Here is an 18,575-nt window from a genome sequence, read left to right as displayed (position 1 = left end):
CTCCCACCAAATCAATTTTCAATTTTCACCTTTTTCAAAACTCTTCTCAAAACCCAAAACACTTCTTGAAACTTTACCAAATAGACCTTTAGTTTTTCTTTGATGGAATAAATGTAACTTGTTTATGCTTGCATCATTTTATTGAATGCTTGCCAGATTGCATTTCCTACTTTATGGAAACTTCACTTTTCTTCGTGCCGTGATATTGTGCAGGTCTATTTGTCATTATACACGACAATTGCATCTATGGCTGATCAAGTTACCAGTGGTACTGTTGTTTTTGTTGACTCACTCTTTATCTCTAGTCTAAAGGTACGTTCCCGAAGTTCTAGCAGTTCTTCTAATTGAACCAAGTCAATATTCTGAAAATCAAGATATTGCACAAATTTCTTTGGGTATGTGCTGAAACAACTAGATTTCTGCTTTTAAGTTGATAAGAAACCAAAATTGGACTAGTGGTTGGGAGGATCCAATCCAAATTGGACCCAGCTGAGATTTTATTATCATATCGAACCAGTTTTGACGATACAAATTTAAATGAATCTCTTAATATTTGATTGTAATCAGATTGGATTCGGATTTGGATAGATAAAACCGAATTACCCCATTGAAATAATAATTATAACAAGTTTTTATATATAGCCTCGGATGATTTTTGACCTTTTAACTGATGTGGAAATGTATGCATATACTATTAATACTTAGCTGTATGTATTACTTGGTATTGGATGCTGGATTGTTACATTTAGGTCACCTGAAGCAGAGATCATGACTTGACTCACAATATTGGTGCCAGTTCTGGTTCTTTTTAATATGGAACCGGAGGACAAATTTATTTTGTAGGGCCAGGATCTCAGCTGTTTCATTTTATTGTTTCACTTTGGGTCATTAATTAAGCTTTGGTCAATAATTGATCATATCATTGATTTCGCACCTTTTAATTTTTTTTGCTCTTTTCTACTATTACTTTGTTATTATTTATCATTAATGGAATGTATAGCTATCATGATTGGAAGAAGTTTACACAATGGATGTACATTTTCATGGCATTTTCTCCATTACAAGAACAAGGTCAAGGATTTTTTATTAGTAATCCAATCAATACTTAGAAAATATATTGTATCACCTTCATTAATAATAGCTAAAAATATTCTTTGTATACTATTATTTCAATTTCCTGAATGGTCCGAGGATTTACAGTATTGGAATAAAGAAATCCATGTAATGCACCTATAATAGCTTTTAATAGTCAGAAAAATAATTTCTGAAAAACTGGTTAACTGACAAAATTCAGATAAAGATCCTTCCTTTTCGTCTGAAACTTTGTCACAAATCTAAGTTACGACCCCCTTATAAAGATCCAATTAGGAAAAAAGAAGAGAAAGGATGAAAAGATGATATTTGTTTTGAGATCATGGGTTGATGACCCACTGGGTGCTTTGTGTAACTTACAATCCATCAATAAAAGAAAGAAACAAAGAAAATTGTGTACTACTTGGGACGAAATACATTAATGCAACTGAAATGGAACATTGAAGTTTTTTCAGAGTGCCCGCACTTTCAATGTGTCATTTAGTATGCTTACTATCTCAAGACTAAAAATTACTTGAAAACAATCCAGGCATGCTGATAATGGTTCATAAGTTCTTAACATGCCTACCAATTGAGATGGCCTCTCTGACAGAAGCCGCTTACATTTGAAGTCACAATGAGTAGTATCCCCAATTACGATTTTACTGGAAATTTTCTTATTCAAGATATGATCTGAACCTTATTTATTATTATTATTTTTTTAATGTTCCATATGCATTCCTAAGTTAATTTAGAGATTCTCACTATCAATGTTTAAACATTTCTTTACCCCTTTCCTCCTTTTTTATTTGGTGCTTTTAGAATTAGTAATGTGAATCACCTTTTAAAATATGTACATCGGTATAAATTTCAAGCAAGCTGGTTGATCACTGTATAATTGAATGATTTAGTTTCAATGTATAGCTCAATGAATATATTTGTATCGTACAAAGGTTACAATAGTTCTGCATATTTCTTACTGAGTTCATCCTTTTTATAGAGGCTTTATGGTTGGTGATGTCTCTAATTGAGATTTGGATCTACTCTTTCCTGGTTTCTGATTTATTTATTTATTTATTTTTTTTTAAGTAAGAAAATTTTATTAAAAAAGCGTAAGGCACCCCTAAGTACACAGGATGTCTGCACAGGAACAACTTTGCTAACCCACAAAAGAGAACCCAAGAAAACTCACGAGAACCTAAGCACCCATAACTTCCAAAACCCATAAGAAACCCAAAATACTGTAGAACCCCAATCAAACACCCAAAATACAGTAGAAACCCATCCAAATACAGTAGAAACACCCCCACAAAATACAGTAGAAACCCCATCAAACACCCTGGTTTCTGATTTCTTCTATCATCTTTTATTGAGAGAGCTGTATAAGATAATAATTAGATGGTTATGGCTACATGTTTCTATGTACTTGTACCTCTAAGAATTGGATAATTGTGTCAATGCTGCCTTTTGTCAGAAAAAGAACTGTTGCTGGTTGATTGTTGATTGACTTGGGATTAGTTGGATTTGCTGAACAGTTGCCATTCATTACGGATCTGTTTCTTTTCCACATTTAGTTTGCTCGGTATTTATGGCGATCTCTAGTTTTATTCACGAATTATCAAGGGAATAATTTTTCACTGCCTGTTTCTGCTTACAGCTTGCACTGACCTACGCTGAGGCTCTGTTAAGTGGAAGATTGACCACTTCTAGAGGTGGCATTGTTCAATCTAAATTTATAGGGTCTCTTAGGAAGCGGGTGGACGAGCTCCTAAATTGTTCTCCAGCATTGAAGGATGATTTCGGTAATTATTTGAACTCTGGAAGGTGGCCAATTGGGGGATCTCAGGGAGAGAAAGGTTCAATACTTCTTTCATGGTACCTTCAGTGGTTTGGGGTACCAGCTCCATCTGTGATCAAGATAGCAGTCGAGAAAATCAAACCCAAGCTCATGTCGTCATCTTTGATTCCCTTCTTGCGTTTGTTATTTCCCAGCACTCACATCGTCGCTATTGGTGAGATAGACGAGTACTTGTCTTCTTGTCAGTCAGCAGTGTGAGTCCTGCATTATGTCTTGAGGGTGATAGCTAGACAACCGGCGAGCATTACTTCACAAGCATCTACAACTACCACTGCGACTTAGGTCAAAAACTAGCCATTAACGTCACTAGCAGCAGCACCGCCTCTCCACTTTCCAGCCCAGGCAGCCATCTTGTGGCACCGCGAAAGCTCCTTCAAGCAGAACACATGGTTCCACCGCAGCTCCACCACCAGTAGGTGCAGCCACGCTATTTACCCATACTCTTTACCATTGCCATGGCTGTCTTCTAGTAATTATTACTGGTTTTTTGTTTCAGTATGGTTGATTTTTTATTTTTATTTTTTTTTGTATCTATTCCGATCACATGTTATACATGTATGCCGTGAGGCTGTTTCCATGTCCTGGTAACTTCCTCTTGTATGGTTGTTTTCAGTTTTTTGTAATTGAGCTTAATAAGAGGGAAGAAATGGGCAGTGTATCAGATTGTCACCAGCAATTTGTGTGTGGGGCTGAGCGTTGTTGCTGTGTTGTATCCAAGTCATTCGTAGTATGTGACTAGACTTGTTCCCAAGTTATGAAACAACGTCTGCCCAAGTTATGAAACAATGACTAGACTTGTGGTAGCGAAATTTTCATGGAGATTGGACGAATGCCACAACTTAGGGTGGCAAAATTACATAGGTTTGGTTCCCACTGGAATTGACCATTGGGTTGATTCGTAAGAATTGGGATATCCAGTTATTAGGCTACCTGAATTTCTTAGATATTTGGGCAGCTTAAGAAAGAGGGTTGTAGGTCTCACTTGCCCTAGATAGTTGGGTTCTGCATCCTAGGCCGCTCAGGACAGGTGGGTGCTATAGTCCCTTCTCTTAAGTTGCCCAAATTTGGGCTGCTTAATAATAGAGATCTTTATCCAATCCGTCATGGACCTAGATTTGGACTTGAACGGAGACAAAAGTAAATATGCAAAACCAAGCAATTGTGCTTTACATACAATTTGTAGTTATTTTATTTTCTTTGGTATGCATTGAACAATTCCGATAGGTGTGTCAACTGCCCATTTTTTGGTCTCTCTTAGGCAAATTTTGCCTAGTTGGCAGAAATCTGGCATGCTTAACTCCCACCTACCAAATGAGCAGAACCCAAAAAATTCAATGGTTCAACCCTAGAATCAAGGCCCTAGAAAGCTAAAGGAGTAAATTGAAGGGAAATTACATGGGCTTACAAGGGGAACAAAAACTGAGATGGGAGTGAACCCAACAAAAAAATTAATGGATGGACAATAGTTATGAATTTGCACGTCAAGATTTTGAGATAATACGTGTGTAGAGGAACTCGTTCCATGTGTCGGGCAACCCGGGAAGACACCAATGGATGCAATCTGCATAGGTGGCCGGGTCAGCCTGTTGTTCTTTTGTTAGCATCTTGCCTTGACGGATGGTGTGGACCGAGGTGTGTGCATCTTTTCGGTACTCAGAAAGGGTGGTGATGTTTATGAAGTGGACGCCTACTTTCATTGATTTTGTCACATTGCTTGCAATAACAAGAAGCCTTCGATCCGTGCCTACTTCCAAGTGGGTGGACATGTTTAGAACTGGGGTGGTCTCCTTAGCACACTTTATGCCATCCGGGTTGTTCCAGTCCTCGCTCCTATTAAATTGCCGAAAGGTCCCAAAAAGGATAAATAATTTCAAAAATATGATAATGATTGGAGTATTAAGAAGAATATAGTGGTTAAACCAACCAAAAATCGGAAAAAGACCTAGGTGAGGTCTCATCATACTTTTAGAGCTCACAGGCCCACGGTATCTACTATCAACCACCGGGGCTCACCAAATGCAATAATTAGTGAAGGTAAATGGCTGAGGTCAGTGCAATTTCTCAACAATTCTCATAGGCCTAATTGGATTTGAATAAAAAATTGAAAGGAAAATTAACCTATTATGCTGGCGTGCAGGGTTTAGTAATAATAATTTTTTTTTTTTAAAAGAAAAAAAAAAAACAAAGGCTCATTCAAAGTGGGATAAAAATGGAGTAAACGTATAGTTTATAACATTTCAAAATAGGTTAATTCTACGTCATTTACATGGGGACAACATTTTCCTTTGAAATGGGTTGGATGAAATTCTTTGTACCCAATCTATTAAACTGACATATGTTCTTAGAGTTTATAACAAATGTCAATTTAATAGGCTGGGTTGGAGAAAATTTTTGTTATTTACAAGGTAATTAGTGATCTCTTACTTGGTTTATCAAAATTATGTTTTATTGTTTCCGTTTAAAGAAAAATGAAAACCGAGACCCAGTAAATCATTAGATAATATAAAATTAAAGAATTAAATATTACTTGATATGCAGAGGAGACATGCTGCTGAAGAAGACCATTGTCCGTTTAGGATCTATATTTTGGTCCACCCAATGAGCCCACGTCCTCAAAACTCTTGCATACGCTGCTGGCCGTGCGATCTCATCGTACTCTGTGGACCCTTCATCGAACGATCCTCGCCTTTTCCATCATCAGATAACAAATAAAAGAAATCAATCTCAATGATTTTACTTGATTAAAATCAATCACGTAGAAGGAGCAAAATTAGGTAAGCACTTACAGAACTTTCATGTTGAAAGTGTTCATCCACCAGATGTACGTGTTGAAGATCAGGTAGTCTACGCTCTTCCAATTAACTCCATGCTTCTTGATTGATTCAGGCATGATTATACGATTCAATATGCTGTGCATATTTGGATCGTCTGAATTTGACTCAACTAAAAATGGAGCCCAATAAAACTCCACTGTAGCATTATAGCCCTACAAATTGACACGTGTTCACTATAAGTTCATGCCGGCATTCCAAAGCAATGCCAGTTCTTGTCCACCAACTACCATGACATATCTCTGTTACGTGACCTCCCTCTAACCCCATTAAGATTTGAAAACTGACAGAATTTTTTTACAAACCAGATGGGAGAAAAAATTTTAACCTATTTTTATTTATTAATTCAGTCTAGTAAATTGATATTTGTTTTTAGAATACGTATGCATGTAAAAATCACGTGTTGTAAAGATAAATATCAATTTAATAAACTAGATTTGAGAAATTTTCTCTAATATTTGGATCGAGGTCCCTACAATCTCGCCTCCGAAAGTGAAAGGAAACCCTCCAATTGTGAGAGGCCTCCTGTGGACACATTCACAATTGCTTGTGTAATTGTGTTTATTTGTCCATTTGAAAACGCCAAGTGAATTGGCGATGTTCTCGGTCTAACTTGGCGGGCCTATGTATGCATCAAAGAATTCTTATCTCAATCTGGGGTGAAGCAAAAAGCAATAAAGAACCAATAAGAAGCAAACTCGTGTCTCATCATTATGATTTATCATCATTAGAAAAACAAAAAAGAAAGTATTTCTTAACTAGCTGAGAGAGAAAGAGGTACGAACCTCGATTCTGAAAACAGAAAGGGAGCCAGATTTCTTCAAGCTCTTCCTGCCTGCAGGAACAGCAGATTGAACCAAACAAACCATGGACTCCCACTGATTCCTATTCAATGAGTCTCCTACAAACATAAGCCTCTTTCCTCTGAGCTTCTCAAGCAGCAATCTTGCTTTGAACCTTGACACGAACACACAAAATTAACCATAATAAGCACAAACATATAAATCAACAACCCCAAAAACAGAAAGAAAGAAAAAAAAAAAAGAATATGAAAGAATTCAAGAATTCAAAGTCTCTAACTTTGGCAAAGAACAATCTCTGGGCTTCCACTTCCAGTTCTGATACATAGAGTCCTTTCTCCCGTTCCTCATGCAAGTCACTTGGGCCGTCAGAAACTCGCATTCATCTTCTTTGTACAGAGGATGGGTGACGTTATCGAAAACCCAGTCTCCTGTAAACAAATCGCACTCTTCTGGTGGCAATTCGACATCTTCATCATCTTCCTCAACAACCGGAAATTCGATCTTTTGCTCCTCTTCCTTTCCTAATATCGAGTTCAAATCGACAACCGTGTCCTGTTTCTCCCCGGATTTATTTTCCTGGGATTTTTCGAGTTTAGTTCTCGACTTCATCGAAACCGAAACTCCATTGCCAACGTCGTCCTTGTTGTTAGTTTCTTGATGGGGGGTCACGGTTGGTTTGGACGGTTCTTCTTGGATTTCTTGTTTAGGCCTTGAGAATGGAAACTCTGCAATGGACTTCACGTCTTCGTTATACATGAAGACCCCGAACAGGAATACCGAAAATACGACAACGACTACGGAGAGGTTGTTGTTCTTGCGGCCTTTCATCGCTCCTGTATCGGAAAATAGCAGAGGTCCTCTGCGGCGAGGTGGCTGCATGAGAGAGAGAGGCACAGAGGTGGGGTGGGAGAAGAAATGGGAGAGAGACGGAAATATAGAGAAAGAAATGAGCAACATGAGAGAGAAAAAAAGAAACTTGGGTTGGTTGTATTAAGCTTAATTTCTTTAATTGGGGTTTGGTGAGATGGTCTTGTCTTCAAGAAACTGGTTTGCCTTTTGATGGAAGGAGACTTGTCTTTCTCAGTTCATTTTCTTATAGTCCTTCTCTAACTACTTCCTTCTCCTTCTTCGACAAACAACGAGAGAGAGAGAGAGAGAGGAGTAGTTTCAAAGCTTTCCCAAGTCGGTCCCAATCTCAGTCCGATGAAGGGTATGGAGGTGTGCTCTGGCTTTATGGTAGACAGAGTGTTACTGTCTATGAGACTGGAAGGGGAGGATTGAACAGGGAAAAGTGTTAAAATGGCAACAGAAGCCCAGATTCTATGGAGACAGATAGTGTTAAAATGGCATCAGATAAAGATCTTAATTTTATGTTACTTTGCAGTTACGTTCTTCAAAATAGGTTAGAAATAATTTTTCTCCAATCTAATTTTTTAAATTAATATTTATTATTAGAGCATGCGATTTTCACATGCATTTGAATTTCATGCTCTAACGATAAATGTCACATGTTCTGTTAATTTTATTAAAAATGTACATGAAAATCACATGTTCTAAAGACAAATGTCAATTTAATAGACTATGTTAAAAAGAAAAACTTTGTTCAAATGAAAGTGTGTCAAATATTTTTTTTTTTATATAACAAAATTAAAGATGATATGACTATAATTGAAACACAAACACATTTTTCTTTTATTTTATTTTTTTTCTGATATGTCATACCTAATTTCACTTCATTGGGACCTTTGGTGTGGATTGTTTGTTATTTTCTGGAGTTGGTATATCTAGGAAAGTCCATAAAACATAACCACCCAAGACTAAACAAGCAATATATAATTTGCAATGTTTTCCTTTTCCCAACTTTCAATTGCTGCAATCAGTGGCTCTCCGCCACTAAGGAGCTTGGGGCCTGCACCCCTACCCAACCGTAAGGTTCTCACTAAAAAAAGAAAAGAAAAAAGAAAAATAAATTAAATTTTACCCCTATTTTATTTTTTTAATTTTGACCCCCCAATTTGTTTTTTTTCAATTTGGCCCTCCCAAGTTGGGGAGGCCGGCTCCGCCTCTGGCTGCAATGTTTTTTCAAATTGTGTACCAATGTGTTGCAAAATACTTTCCTTTTTGAAAAAAAAAAAAAAAAAAAAAAAAAAAAAAAAAAAAAACTCCTTCTCAGCAAAAAAATTTGACAAAAATTTCATTGATATATATTTTTTTTAATTTTTTAAATTTTTATAAAAGTATTTTTGTCATTTCTTTGTACGGATGGAATACGTTACAAATTACAAGATAGTTAAAAGGAGAGTGTATATACTTTTTCTTCTAGTTTATTATTTTTTCTAAGACTTTATTAATCGTGGGCCACTAAATACAAAAGTAATCCCAAAAGCCTGATTATATGGTAAGAATCGTTGTGATCAGGTTGTTCACAACTCCACACTCACTCTCACCTAATAATTTTGTTTTAAGTTGGCGTAAATGAATTAATTTCATGTAAAAATGATTGAATTCCCAAACTCGTATCTTTTTATTCCTCAGTGATCTCCATGTGAGTTGTTATATTACTTTGTCCCAAGAACAGCTAGCCCAACTGCAGTTGATGCATAATTAAGGCTCTTAATGATGTTAACTATTTGTATGAAAAAAAAACCCTAAAGAAATCAGAATAATTAGTAACTTTAAGTTTGAGAAAAGTAAAGGCTAAGGAATCCCTTTTTCTGTGAGGACACCAACATCTTGTTTCTGTACTGCCTCCCTTCACTTCTTTCGGGTGTCACTTTGATGGTTGGAATATCGCTTTTTTTACAAGCTAAGGCAACTATACGAAAGCATAGAGAGAGAGAGAGAGAGAGAGAGAGAGAGAGAGAGATCTCATCATAACCAATTCGATAAAACTTTGTGCTCACAGGAACTGATATAGCCCATCTTGGCCTTTATATATCATTATTCATGATTCTATTCTCAACAAAGTGTTTCTTTAATTTAGCCTATTAAACTGGCATGCATGTGTTCAAAATAAATATGATTATCATATGCAATTTTAAAAATATATTGAAGTAAACTATCAGTTTAAATAGATTGAATTTGGAAAATATCAAAACTTGTTGTGGATTAGTCTAGGTTTAGGGTTTAAGTTAGTCTTCATATGATGCATAAGGGTGCGTTTGGAATTGCAATTTCGTAAAGACAAAATGAGATTTTAAACCAAATCGCAGAAAATGAACCGTTTGAAAACTGCGTTTTTAAAAAATTGCGATTTGAAAACGTAGAAAAGTGCTTATTTAAATCGTAGGCAATTGTGTGCTTTTTTGAAAATGCAGTATTTTAAAAGGTTAACCTGCGATTTTAATGGCCAAACTGCAATTTTATCAAACGCTTAATTGTGTTTTTAAAAATCACTTTTTAAAATTGCACATTTTAAAATCGCTATTTTTAAATAACACTTTTTGAAAATCGCAAACCCAAACGGACCCTAAAACTTGGTTAAAATTAAAGATCAGAATAGCTCCATCGCAAGCCCATTCGAACAAGAACATAAACGGCACTTCAAGAACAATTTCCAGAATACCTCGATTGCAGGTTGTTCGAACTAAGACTTCAAGGCATTAATTTTGTATTCCCCAAAAGGTTCGATCGCATTGACTTCTAACAAAGCTTAATTAGAAGACTACCATAATGTTATGATCGCAATCATCACACATCGTTTGTTTGGAATGGTCATCAAATTAGATCTGAGACACTTAATTTCACCTTGTTCGAACACTGCTATGTGAAAAACTATGAAACCTTAGCTCGCATTCGAGGGAGACTACGACAAACTGTTTTAAACCTTAGCTTAGGGGTGGGCAAATAATCCGCCTACCGCCTACTGACCGCTTACTGAACTGAACCGCCATCGACCGCCTACCGACTTTAACCGACTAATTTCGGTTCGGTAGTCGGTATAAAATTTTATTCCGAAAGCTGAATCGGCAGCCGAACCTAACCGAACCGCCTTTTAAGCGGCATCCGAACCGAACTGTCTTTTAAACAGTAACCGAACCGAACCGAATTCTATTCCGACCGATTAACCGAACCGACATAAAACGAAACGACGTCGTTTTAGTAAGAACGAAATGTATGATCAATTTTTTTATTTTTTTATTTTTCCTTTAAAAAAATCAAAACGACGTCGTTTCATTACCCATTTTAACCGAATGTTAACCGATTTAACCGACCGCCTATTAACCGCCTTACCGACTTAACCGACCGCCAATTGACCGCCTTACCGACTTAACCGACCGCCTATTAACCGCTTAACCGACTTAACCGATCGACTATATTCTGACAAAAGTCAGTTAACCGACTTAACTGCCTACCGAACCGACGCCCACCCCTACCTTAGCTGATTTAGCCTAAAAACTTGTTTTACTTTTAATTAGTTCTTTAAAAGGTTTTGTCACTAAATCTCTATGTGGAAATGTTTTGTGCTCACTTTAATTTTAGAATTGATATGTATATATATATATATATATATATAGTGTTTGGATTTAAAGTTGATAACTTCATAAATCAAAATTCTGTTAAGATTGAGATATTAATTATTTATTACAACTTGGGATCTAAAACGATTTTTCAAATCCAATTATTACATGTCAATTTAATAGCTTTACATTTCACCTATGGCGAAACAAACCCATTTTTCAAACGGGGTGTTCCCACTTCCCATCACGCTTACACGCCACCGCATTGCGTTGCCGACTAATTTGAACAAATGGGGAAAGTGTCCACCAAAAATACCTAAACAAGAAATAACTTCCAAAAGAGGTTTAATAAAATTCCACGTATTTGGCATTAATTTAAGGTTCCAATATTTAATTTGCATGTCACTTCATCTCATTGGTTTTTTTTCCCTGCATACCACGACACCCACCCGAAAATTACAACATAAAAAAAAATAAAAAAATAAAAAAAAAATAAAAAACCCATAGAAAAATTGTTTGGTTTCATTTTCTTGTCCATCTCTATATAAGAGATGTGTAAATCTACCATTGAATCTGTGAGATCACATGTGAGTTTCACAAATTTAGTGATAGATTTGCAAATGATACATTCAAGAGGAGTAAAAGCCAATAATGATCATCTGAGATTTAATAGTGATTTTAAAAGTCACGTGACATTTGAGAGAATGACACCAAACAAATCATTAAAAAAAAAAAAAAGACACCCGTAATAATTTTTTTGTTTGGTAATAATTTTAAAACATTCTTTTATTTTCAAAATTGAAAAGCAAACTATATATATATTAACAAACAATTCAAAATATAAAGCACTTTTTAAATGTAGACCCTACTAAAAAACACTTACCACTATTTTTTTTTTTTTTTTGAAGAAAATACTTATATTATTCATTTCATAGAAATAGAGCAATTTGCTATAACAAAACAATACAAGAAATACAATAAGGAAAGTCTTCCATTTAAACTTGATTTATAACATGTTTAACTGCCGCTTTAGCTAAATCATGAGCAGTAGAGTTTCCCTCCCTTTTGACATGAATTATTTGCCAAACCGGCACCATTCTAAGCACGTCTCTAGTTTTGTCCACTAGATGTCCATATCTACTCCAGCATTGTCTGCTTGACTTAATAGTGTTAAGATTCTCACATTGCCAAGGTATATCTGAGTTGTGGGGCTTTATAAGCATTTAGCATTAATCACATTTCTAGTTTTGTCCACTAGATGTCCATATCTACTCCAGCATTGTCTGCTTGACTTAATAGTGTTAAGATTTTCACATTGCCAAGGTATGCCTGGGTTGTGGGCTTTATAAGCATTGAACAAACATCTTCCCTTAAGGTGGATTTTGTGGAAGAGTAAGGCCCAATGGACTTTATCATAGTATCAGAGCTTTAGGGCCTTGAATAATGTTGGGCATTCCCTCCCGTTGTACACGTGTTTGGACAATAGTGCTATATGTGAGAGAGCGTGTTAAGAGTCCCACATTGCCAAGGTATGCTTGGGTTGTGGGCTTTATAAGCTTCGAGCAAACCTCTTCTCTTAATGTGCCTTTTATAAAAGAGTAAGGCTTAATAAACTTTATCAAATAGCATTAACTATTTGGAGCTCATCACCCTCCAGCACAATTTGTCGCAGACCCAGCTCTCTGCAAAACTTTGCAGCATGTAGGGCTCCCAACACTTCAGGAACGAGAGGTTCAAAATTCTACAGCTTTTTTAGGCTTTTCATATCTATCACATATCCCTTGTGATCCCTTATTATGGCTCCCAACTCCATATACCCAGAAAACTGCCGCATTCCAATTAACTTTGTAGACATCAACCAGTGGTATTTCCCATCAAATATGTGTTATCCCTCCATTCTCTTGTTTCTCATCCATCTCCGTCACTGAAACATTCTTATTCATCAAAAGACTCCATTGTCACTCTTTCAACACTAAACTGGGATCAAAGAACTCCTCCCATAAACTACAGTACTTCCACAGAACCATATTCTTCACGATATAACCATAAATAACTCAAATTTTTCAGTAGAACATTTTGAGGTCATACCCTCCACAACTTGCAAAAATTCAGAACTGTTGCATGAGCTTTTCTGAATAACAATACCCTCAATTAATGCTTACCACTATTGTATCACGTCAAAATATTTTTCAAAACCATTATCAAACAAAATAATTTTTTTATTAGCAAAAGGTCTCTCTTTCTCTCTTCCCCACATTTTCTCTCAATATATATAGTCTAAAAAAAAATGGTACGCGTTAGACATTGAGAAGGCTGCATTTTAGGGTTATCTCTTGCCTTTAGAGCGTCCGTCTGCTTGCTCTCTTATTCCTTCAATCATCAAAATGGATTTACTATTAAATAAATTTTGAGGGTTTGTGAACTATTGTGCTCGGTTATCGTAAAATTAATTTCGAGACTTGTAATGGCGGAGTTGTCGACTTTAAAACATCGAGGCCCGCGTCTAGAGATGGCGTTGTCACCAATGTTCTACGATGACCTCGAGGACCCGAAAAGAAACCCATTTTTCGTCCAAAATAGAAAGAAACAAAGCGCATAATGGTACCTAATTTTTTTTTTTTTTTTTTTTTTTGAATAATCGCACCAACGGTTTACGTGATATGTCATAATTATTTTTCATTTTCTATGGTTTAAAAAGTTAATAGGAAATCTTTATGGTTAGCAATAATTACAAATAGATTTCTGGAGTCAAATTCCGTTAAAATTTTTAACAGATTCTGTTAAATGTCACGTCAGAACCACGTGTCGCCAATAAAATGACAACATGTGTCTATCTTAATGAAAAAATATAAATTTATTAAAAAAAAATACTTATTTAAAAAAAAAGGGGGGGGGAAGGCAAAGGGGTGGCTGGGCCACCCCCGGTGGCCACTGGGGGTGGCGCGCGACCACCCCCCATTGGCTGGAGGTGGCCTAGCCACCCCTTTGCCTTCCCTTATTTTATTTTTTATTTTTTTAAAAAAGTATATTTCTTTATTTTTTAATAAATTTATATTTTTTTTATTAAGATGGACATGTGTCGCCATCTTATTGGCCACACGTGGTGCTGACGTGGCATTTGACAGAATCTGTTAAAATTTATAACGGAATTTGACTCCAGGTATCGATTTGTAATTATTGCTAACCACGATGACCTCTTATAAACTTTTTGAATTATAAGAGTAAAAAATAATTATAGCATATCACATAGGCTAATGATGCAATTATTCCAAACTTTTTTTAACAGATCTTGACGGCCCTTCAGACTGGGCTGAATCGAGTCCTTGAGCATTAACAACTCAATTGAGCCTCATCAAATCTTTGGAAAAAGAATTGGGCCTTTCATTATGTTACCTGAAGCTGCTAATCTTAATTGCTACGTATATCACAATGATTTTTTTTTTTAAATTTCAATTTAAATTTAAGAAATCAAACGGCTTTTTGCTGTTTTATTCAAATATATTTTACATTAGATTTTTTATTCTTTTTTATATCATTTTAATATTTTTTTATTTATTCTTTATTTATTCTTACGTGTAGAATTTTTGTATGTGTAACTATACATGTAGATATATTTATTTATTTATTTTTTCTCTCTTAAGGAAATAGTTGGTCCTGGGATGTTTCTGGGTTGAGAAAGAGAGAGAAAACACTTTTATGAATAAAAAATAAAAAGTAGAGAGAGAGAGAGAGAGAGTTTTTGCCTTTGGTGTTAAAAGAATGTTTAGGGTGGGCTATAGTAACTGTAGCTGGTAGTTTAGAGAATATCTAAGAAAGTTATTGAATTAAAATTTTGAATAGTTTTATTCAAATTTACATAAGCTAATCTCGTTTAAGAAAGCCATTGTGAATGCAAAAGAGAGCACACACTGACACATAATAAGATAAATTTCAATGCATTACAACGAATGACAAAATAGGAGTAATATTTGTGGAAAATTTTAAAAATAACTGTGTAATATAAGCACTTTAATAGTATTGTTGAGATCCAAAGAAGACTTCCTAAGGTTGATAAAGGTATTGAAGATTTACTTATATGGAATTCTAGAAATGGTTCTTATTCTTGTGCGGAAACTTAGGAGCAGTTGAGAAACAAAAAATCTGTTGCGGTTTGATGAAAACTTGTTTGGTTCTCTCTGTCTATTCCGCAGCATTTCTTCATCAATTGGTTGGTCGTTCAAAATGTAATTGTCACTAAAGAAATAATGTGTAGAGGGGAATATTACACAAGGATGACTAATTGTCTGTTCTACCATGGATGGCAGAAAAGTCGTGATCATTTGTTCTTCCATTGTAGCTTTAGTAGAAGGATTTGGACAGCTCTTATGAATGATTGTTCTTGTAATGATCCACCTTCAGATTGGGAGAGTGTTGTCGATTGGTGTGTAACAACATTGCACATAAAGAGTCTGAAGTTTAGCCTAAGCAAGTTCTGTTTTGGTGCTTGTGTGTATCATCTCTGGAAACAACGGAATGCTTTGCTTTATGAAAATATTTCTAAAATTGAGAAGGCCCTTATAGCTCAAATTAAGTGGGAAGTGAGGTCCAAAATCCTAGCTAAGGGTTCCTTTCATCGGCTTGATAAACACTTAGACCTTTTATATAGTTAGAACTCACATTCTTTGTTGTAAGAGTTGGGTCTTGATTTAGTTTGTTTCATGTTGTTGCTGTTGTATAGGCGTGTTTTTCCTTGTATTTGGAAAACTTTATCTAGTGTTTACCGGAGAGTTGAGATTGTTTTGTTTGTGTTTGCTTTATAAAGTTTTAATTCATTAAAAAATAAAAATATAAGCACTTCAATGTCACTAAATAAACAACCAAGAGCCAAGGTTGCATTGTCGATTATTTAATTCACATTTTCAAATATATATTTTTCATTTTTTTTTATCATCTAAACCATCTAAAAACATAATTCCAAATATATTTTTCTTCGGTATTCATAATTTTAAAAACAATACCATAAAAATCGTACACTAAAAAAAAAATTATTGTAATATCCGAAACACTTTCGCGAAAAACTTAAAAGCATAATGTGTAAAGATTTTCACTCCAATATCATTAAAAACAATCTTAAATAATAAATCACAACAAATCCAGAGATCAAATACGGTACCGGTCAAGTGGGTCTTTGAAAAGAAGGCGTTCATGATAGACCCTCCACGCATAGTCCTCGAAGCAAAAGGAGTTGAACAATTTCCCTTCTTGTTCGCCCGTGCTACCATCAATTTGTTCATCTTTTTTCCCGTCGCGATCGCCACATATTGTCTTTGGGATGAGGGGGGAGACTTCACTGTCCATAGGAAGAGTCACCAGCAGCGACATTGATATGCAGCCTGTGTTGTTGGCATCTCCCAAATGTGCCACTGGTTTCCCTCTCACTTTCTTTAACTTCCCATTGCTCCACACCTACAATTCATTCATTCCAACAGAGTTAACTTCATTAGCAAGCTGATAATTTTTTACACAGATTCGTAAATTTATTCAACATGAAATTAATGAATTAAAGTTGAAGAATCTAATCTGTTTATTTAAATTGATCAAGTTAGAGTTAGACATTTATAGTTTTATATTTATGTCTCGATATGACACGATCCGAATACGATACGACTTGAATACTACAAGCTGTAACTTTATACTTCTTAAGCCAAATCTGTATAATATTATATTAATGTTTCAACATAACTCAAATTCAACACAAGTAAATGAATTAAATTCAACACAAGTATACGAATTGTCACTCTTAAATTTAATATGGTTCTAAGATGCAACACAACATATATTTCATGATTTTGATTGTCAAGTGGCCATCATGTGACACTTTAGAGACCAGCATTATCCTCAAACTTAAAAGGATCAAAGTAATGACCAAATTAAAACTTACAAGAGACTAAATTGACAAAAACAATAGAAAAATCAAAATGAGTATATTTCATTATTTCAGCCAAAAAGGAATAGTAGGAAAACTCACGTGAGCAATGTCGCCAAGCGTGACCATGACTGAGTCCACTTGTGGCGATACAGAAACCCAACCCGAATCCGCCAGCAGCGAATACTTCTGGCTCCTGATTTGATAATGTAAACCCACTATAGACGGGTAAAACCCACCCGACAAGACCGGTTTATTCCCGGGTACGCCCTCAGAAATCCACATCAACGAACAAAACCGGGATGGATCCTCCCCTACAGGATTCTCAAACCCCACTGCGCTCGAAAGCAGCTCGATGATCCTCAGCCCAAGCTTCTCCAGAGCGCGAGTGAACTCGCGCAAAGAGTCCAAGGACAACTCGGTTGATGACTCAGTAGAACACGACGAGTCCAAGCGGAAGGACTCGCCGAGTCCGTCCCCGTCTTCGTCATCGCCACCTTCGTAACCCAGAGGCCAGTTCTTGGGAAAATAAGACTCTTTTTTGTCCCGAGAAAGGTCAAAAAGAGCGAACGAGTCTGACTCGGCCGAACCAGCGAGTTGGGAAGGGATAGTATGGTTGGTGACTTGGAAAAACCCGAGTTGGAGGGCGTCGAGGATAGTAGTGGAGGGGTTTTGATCACCGGAGAGAGAGACTACAGGTGGACACATGGCGGGAGGTGAGCGGCGAGTGGGGAGGGAGAGAGTGGGTGAGGGGAGGCGGTGGAGGAGCCTAGAGAGCGCGTCGGCAGCGTCTGACGTGGACAGGAGGTTTGGGGGTTGAGTTGACGGTGTGGGTGGCGGGGCTGCGGTGGCGCCGTACATGTTTGGTAGCTGTTGTTGTTGCTTGTGAGTTGAAGAGGCCATGATGATTTATGTGAAAGAAAATGATATACAAGTGCATATAATTAAGTGTGCAACTTGCAACAAAGCTTAGCTTATAAAGAAATGCCCCCCCATCAAGGAGATACATTTTTTTAAGAACAAAGTTTTTCTAGAGCATTTTAATTCGGTCTATTAGATTAATACGTGTCTTTGAAACATATTATTTTATATTAAAACTACACGTTCTAAAGACAAAGTTCTATAAACTAAATTAAAGAAATTTTTTCGAACCCAATATAGAAAGGAAAAAATTATCTATACATTAACATGTCATACAAAGTCATTTATAAACGTCACTAAATTGAATAAAAAAATAATAATAAATGTCACCCAAAAAAGAAAAGAAAAAAAGAAAAGAAAAAAAGGCAGATATGGATGATAAATCAGTTATTTTCTCTGAGTTAATGAAATATGTTCAATTGGCACTTAACTTTCTGTAAACACAGCTTTGATCCAACTCAGATTGTGGGGTGCAACAAGTAAGTTGTATTAATCATTTGTTAAGAGCTGGCAAGGATGAAATGTAGCTTCCTTTTTGGTAAGGAGGGTTTTTATTAAGTAGGAAAAGCAGCTGGAATATCTAGATCAAAACAACTGCTCAGCAGCTGTGAGCCTGTGGTGAAATGCATGCTTCTGAATTAGTTTTGTTTGGCTTGTTCTAAAAATTCGCAACTTTTTGCAGGTTTAGTGGCAGCCTGCTCCCTTGTTGTGAGGGAATTTGTGCCT

The 18,575-nt window shown here is 36.0% G+C and overlaps 3 protein-coding genes across 3 annotated transcripts in view; 1 reads left to right on the top strand and 2 right to left on the bottom strand.

The window, feature by feature from the left end:
* The window catches only part of LOC133862807 (anaphase-promoting complex subunit 1), a 32,639-nt gene extending 28,959 nt beyond the window's left edge, over positions 1–3,680 (top strand). The window contains exons 36-37 of the mRNA XM_062298681.1: positions 214–312; positions 2,729–3,680. Coding sequence (XP_062154665.1) covers positions 214–312; positions 2,729–3,127 — 498 coding nt within the window. The 3' untranslated portion in view covers positions 3,128–3,680. The remainder of the gene's footprint in view (positions 1–213; positions 313–2,728) is intronic.
* Positions 3,681–4,094: 414 nt separating this feature from the next.
* LOC133862808 (xylan O-acetyltransferase 1-like) lies at positions 4,095–7,863 on the bottom strand. Its single transcript, XM_062298682.1, has 5 exons — positions 6,841–7,863; positions 6,546–6,717; positions 5,716–5,915; positions 5,457–5,615; positions 4,095–4,759 (listed from the first exon to the last, which is right to left on the bottom strand). The coding sequence occupies exons 1-5, from the start codon at positions 7,518–7,520 to the stop codon at positions 4,411–4,413; spliced, it is 1,560 nt and encodes a 519-aa protein (XP_062154666.1). The 5' UTR covers positions 7,521–7,863; the 3' UTR covers positions 4,095–4,410.
* Positions 7,864–16,068: 8,205 nt separating this feature from the next.
* Positions 16,069–17,878, bottom strand: LOC133863676 (gibberellin 2-beta-dioxygenase 3). The gene is made up of 2 exons (XM_062299718.1): positions 17,031–17,878; positions 16,069–16,468 (listed from the first exon to the last, which is right to left on the bottom strand). The coding sequence occupies exons 1-2, from the start codon at positions 17,829–17,831 to the stop codon at positions 16,163–16,165; spliced, it is 1,107 nt and encodes a 368-aa protein (XP_062155702.1). The 5' UTR covers positions 17,832–17,878; the 3' UTR covers positions 16,069–16,162.
* Positions 17,879–18,575: the final 697 nt, after the last annotated feature.

This window comes from Alnus glutinosa, chromosome 3 (genome assembly GCF_958979055.1).
Source record: "Alnus glutinosa chromosome 3, dhAlnGlut1.1, whole genome shotgun sequence".
Taxonomy (NCBI): domain Eukaryota; kingdom Viridiplantae; phylum Streptophyta; class Magnoliopsida; order Fagales; family Betulaceae; genus Alnus; species Alnus glutinosa.
This window is presented reverse-complemented; position numbering and strand designations above follow the sequence as displayed.

Bases quoted from the DNA above. Each gene is read 5' to 3' on its own strand.
- LOC133862808 (XM_062298682.1), bottom strand. From the start codon at position 7,520: ATGTTGCTCATTTCTTTCTCTATATTTCCGTCTCTCTCCCATTTCTTC. The intron at 5,916-6,545 runs GTTCGTACCTCT...GTCAATTTGTAG, and splicing joins TTTCTGTTTTCAGAATCGAG to GGCTATAATGCTACAGTGGA. The intron at 4,760-5,456 runs GTAATATTTAAT...GCAATTTAATAG, and splicing joins ATGTCTCCTCTGCATATCAA to GAGCGAGGACTGGAACAACC.
- LOC133863676 (XM_062299718.1), bottom strand. From the start codon at position 17,831: ATGGCCTCTTCAACTCACAAGCAACAACAACAGCTACCAAACATGTAC. The intron at 16,469-17,030 runs GTGAGTTTTCCT...AATGAATTGTAG, and splicing joins CGCTTGGCGACATTGCTCAC to GTGTGGAGCAATGGGAAGTT.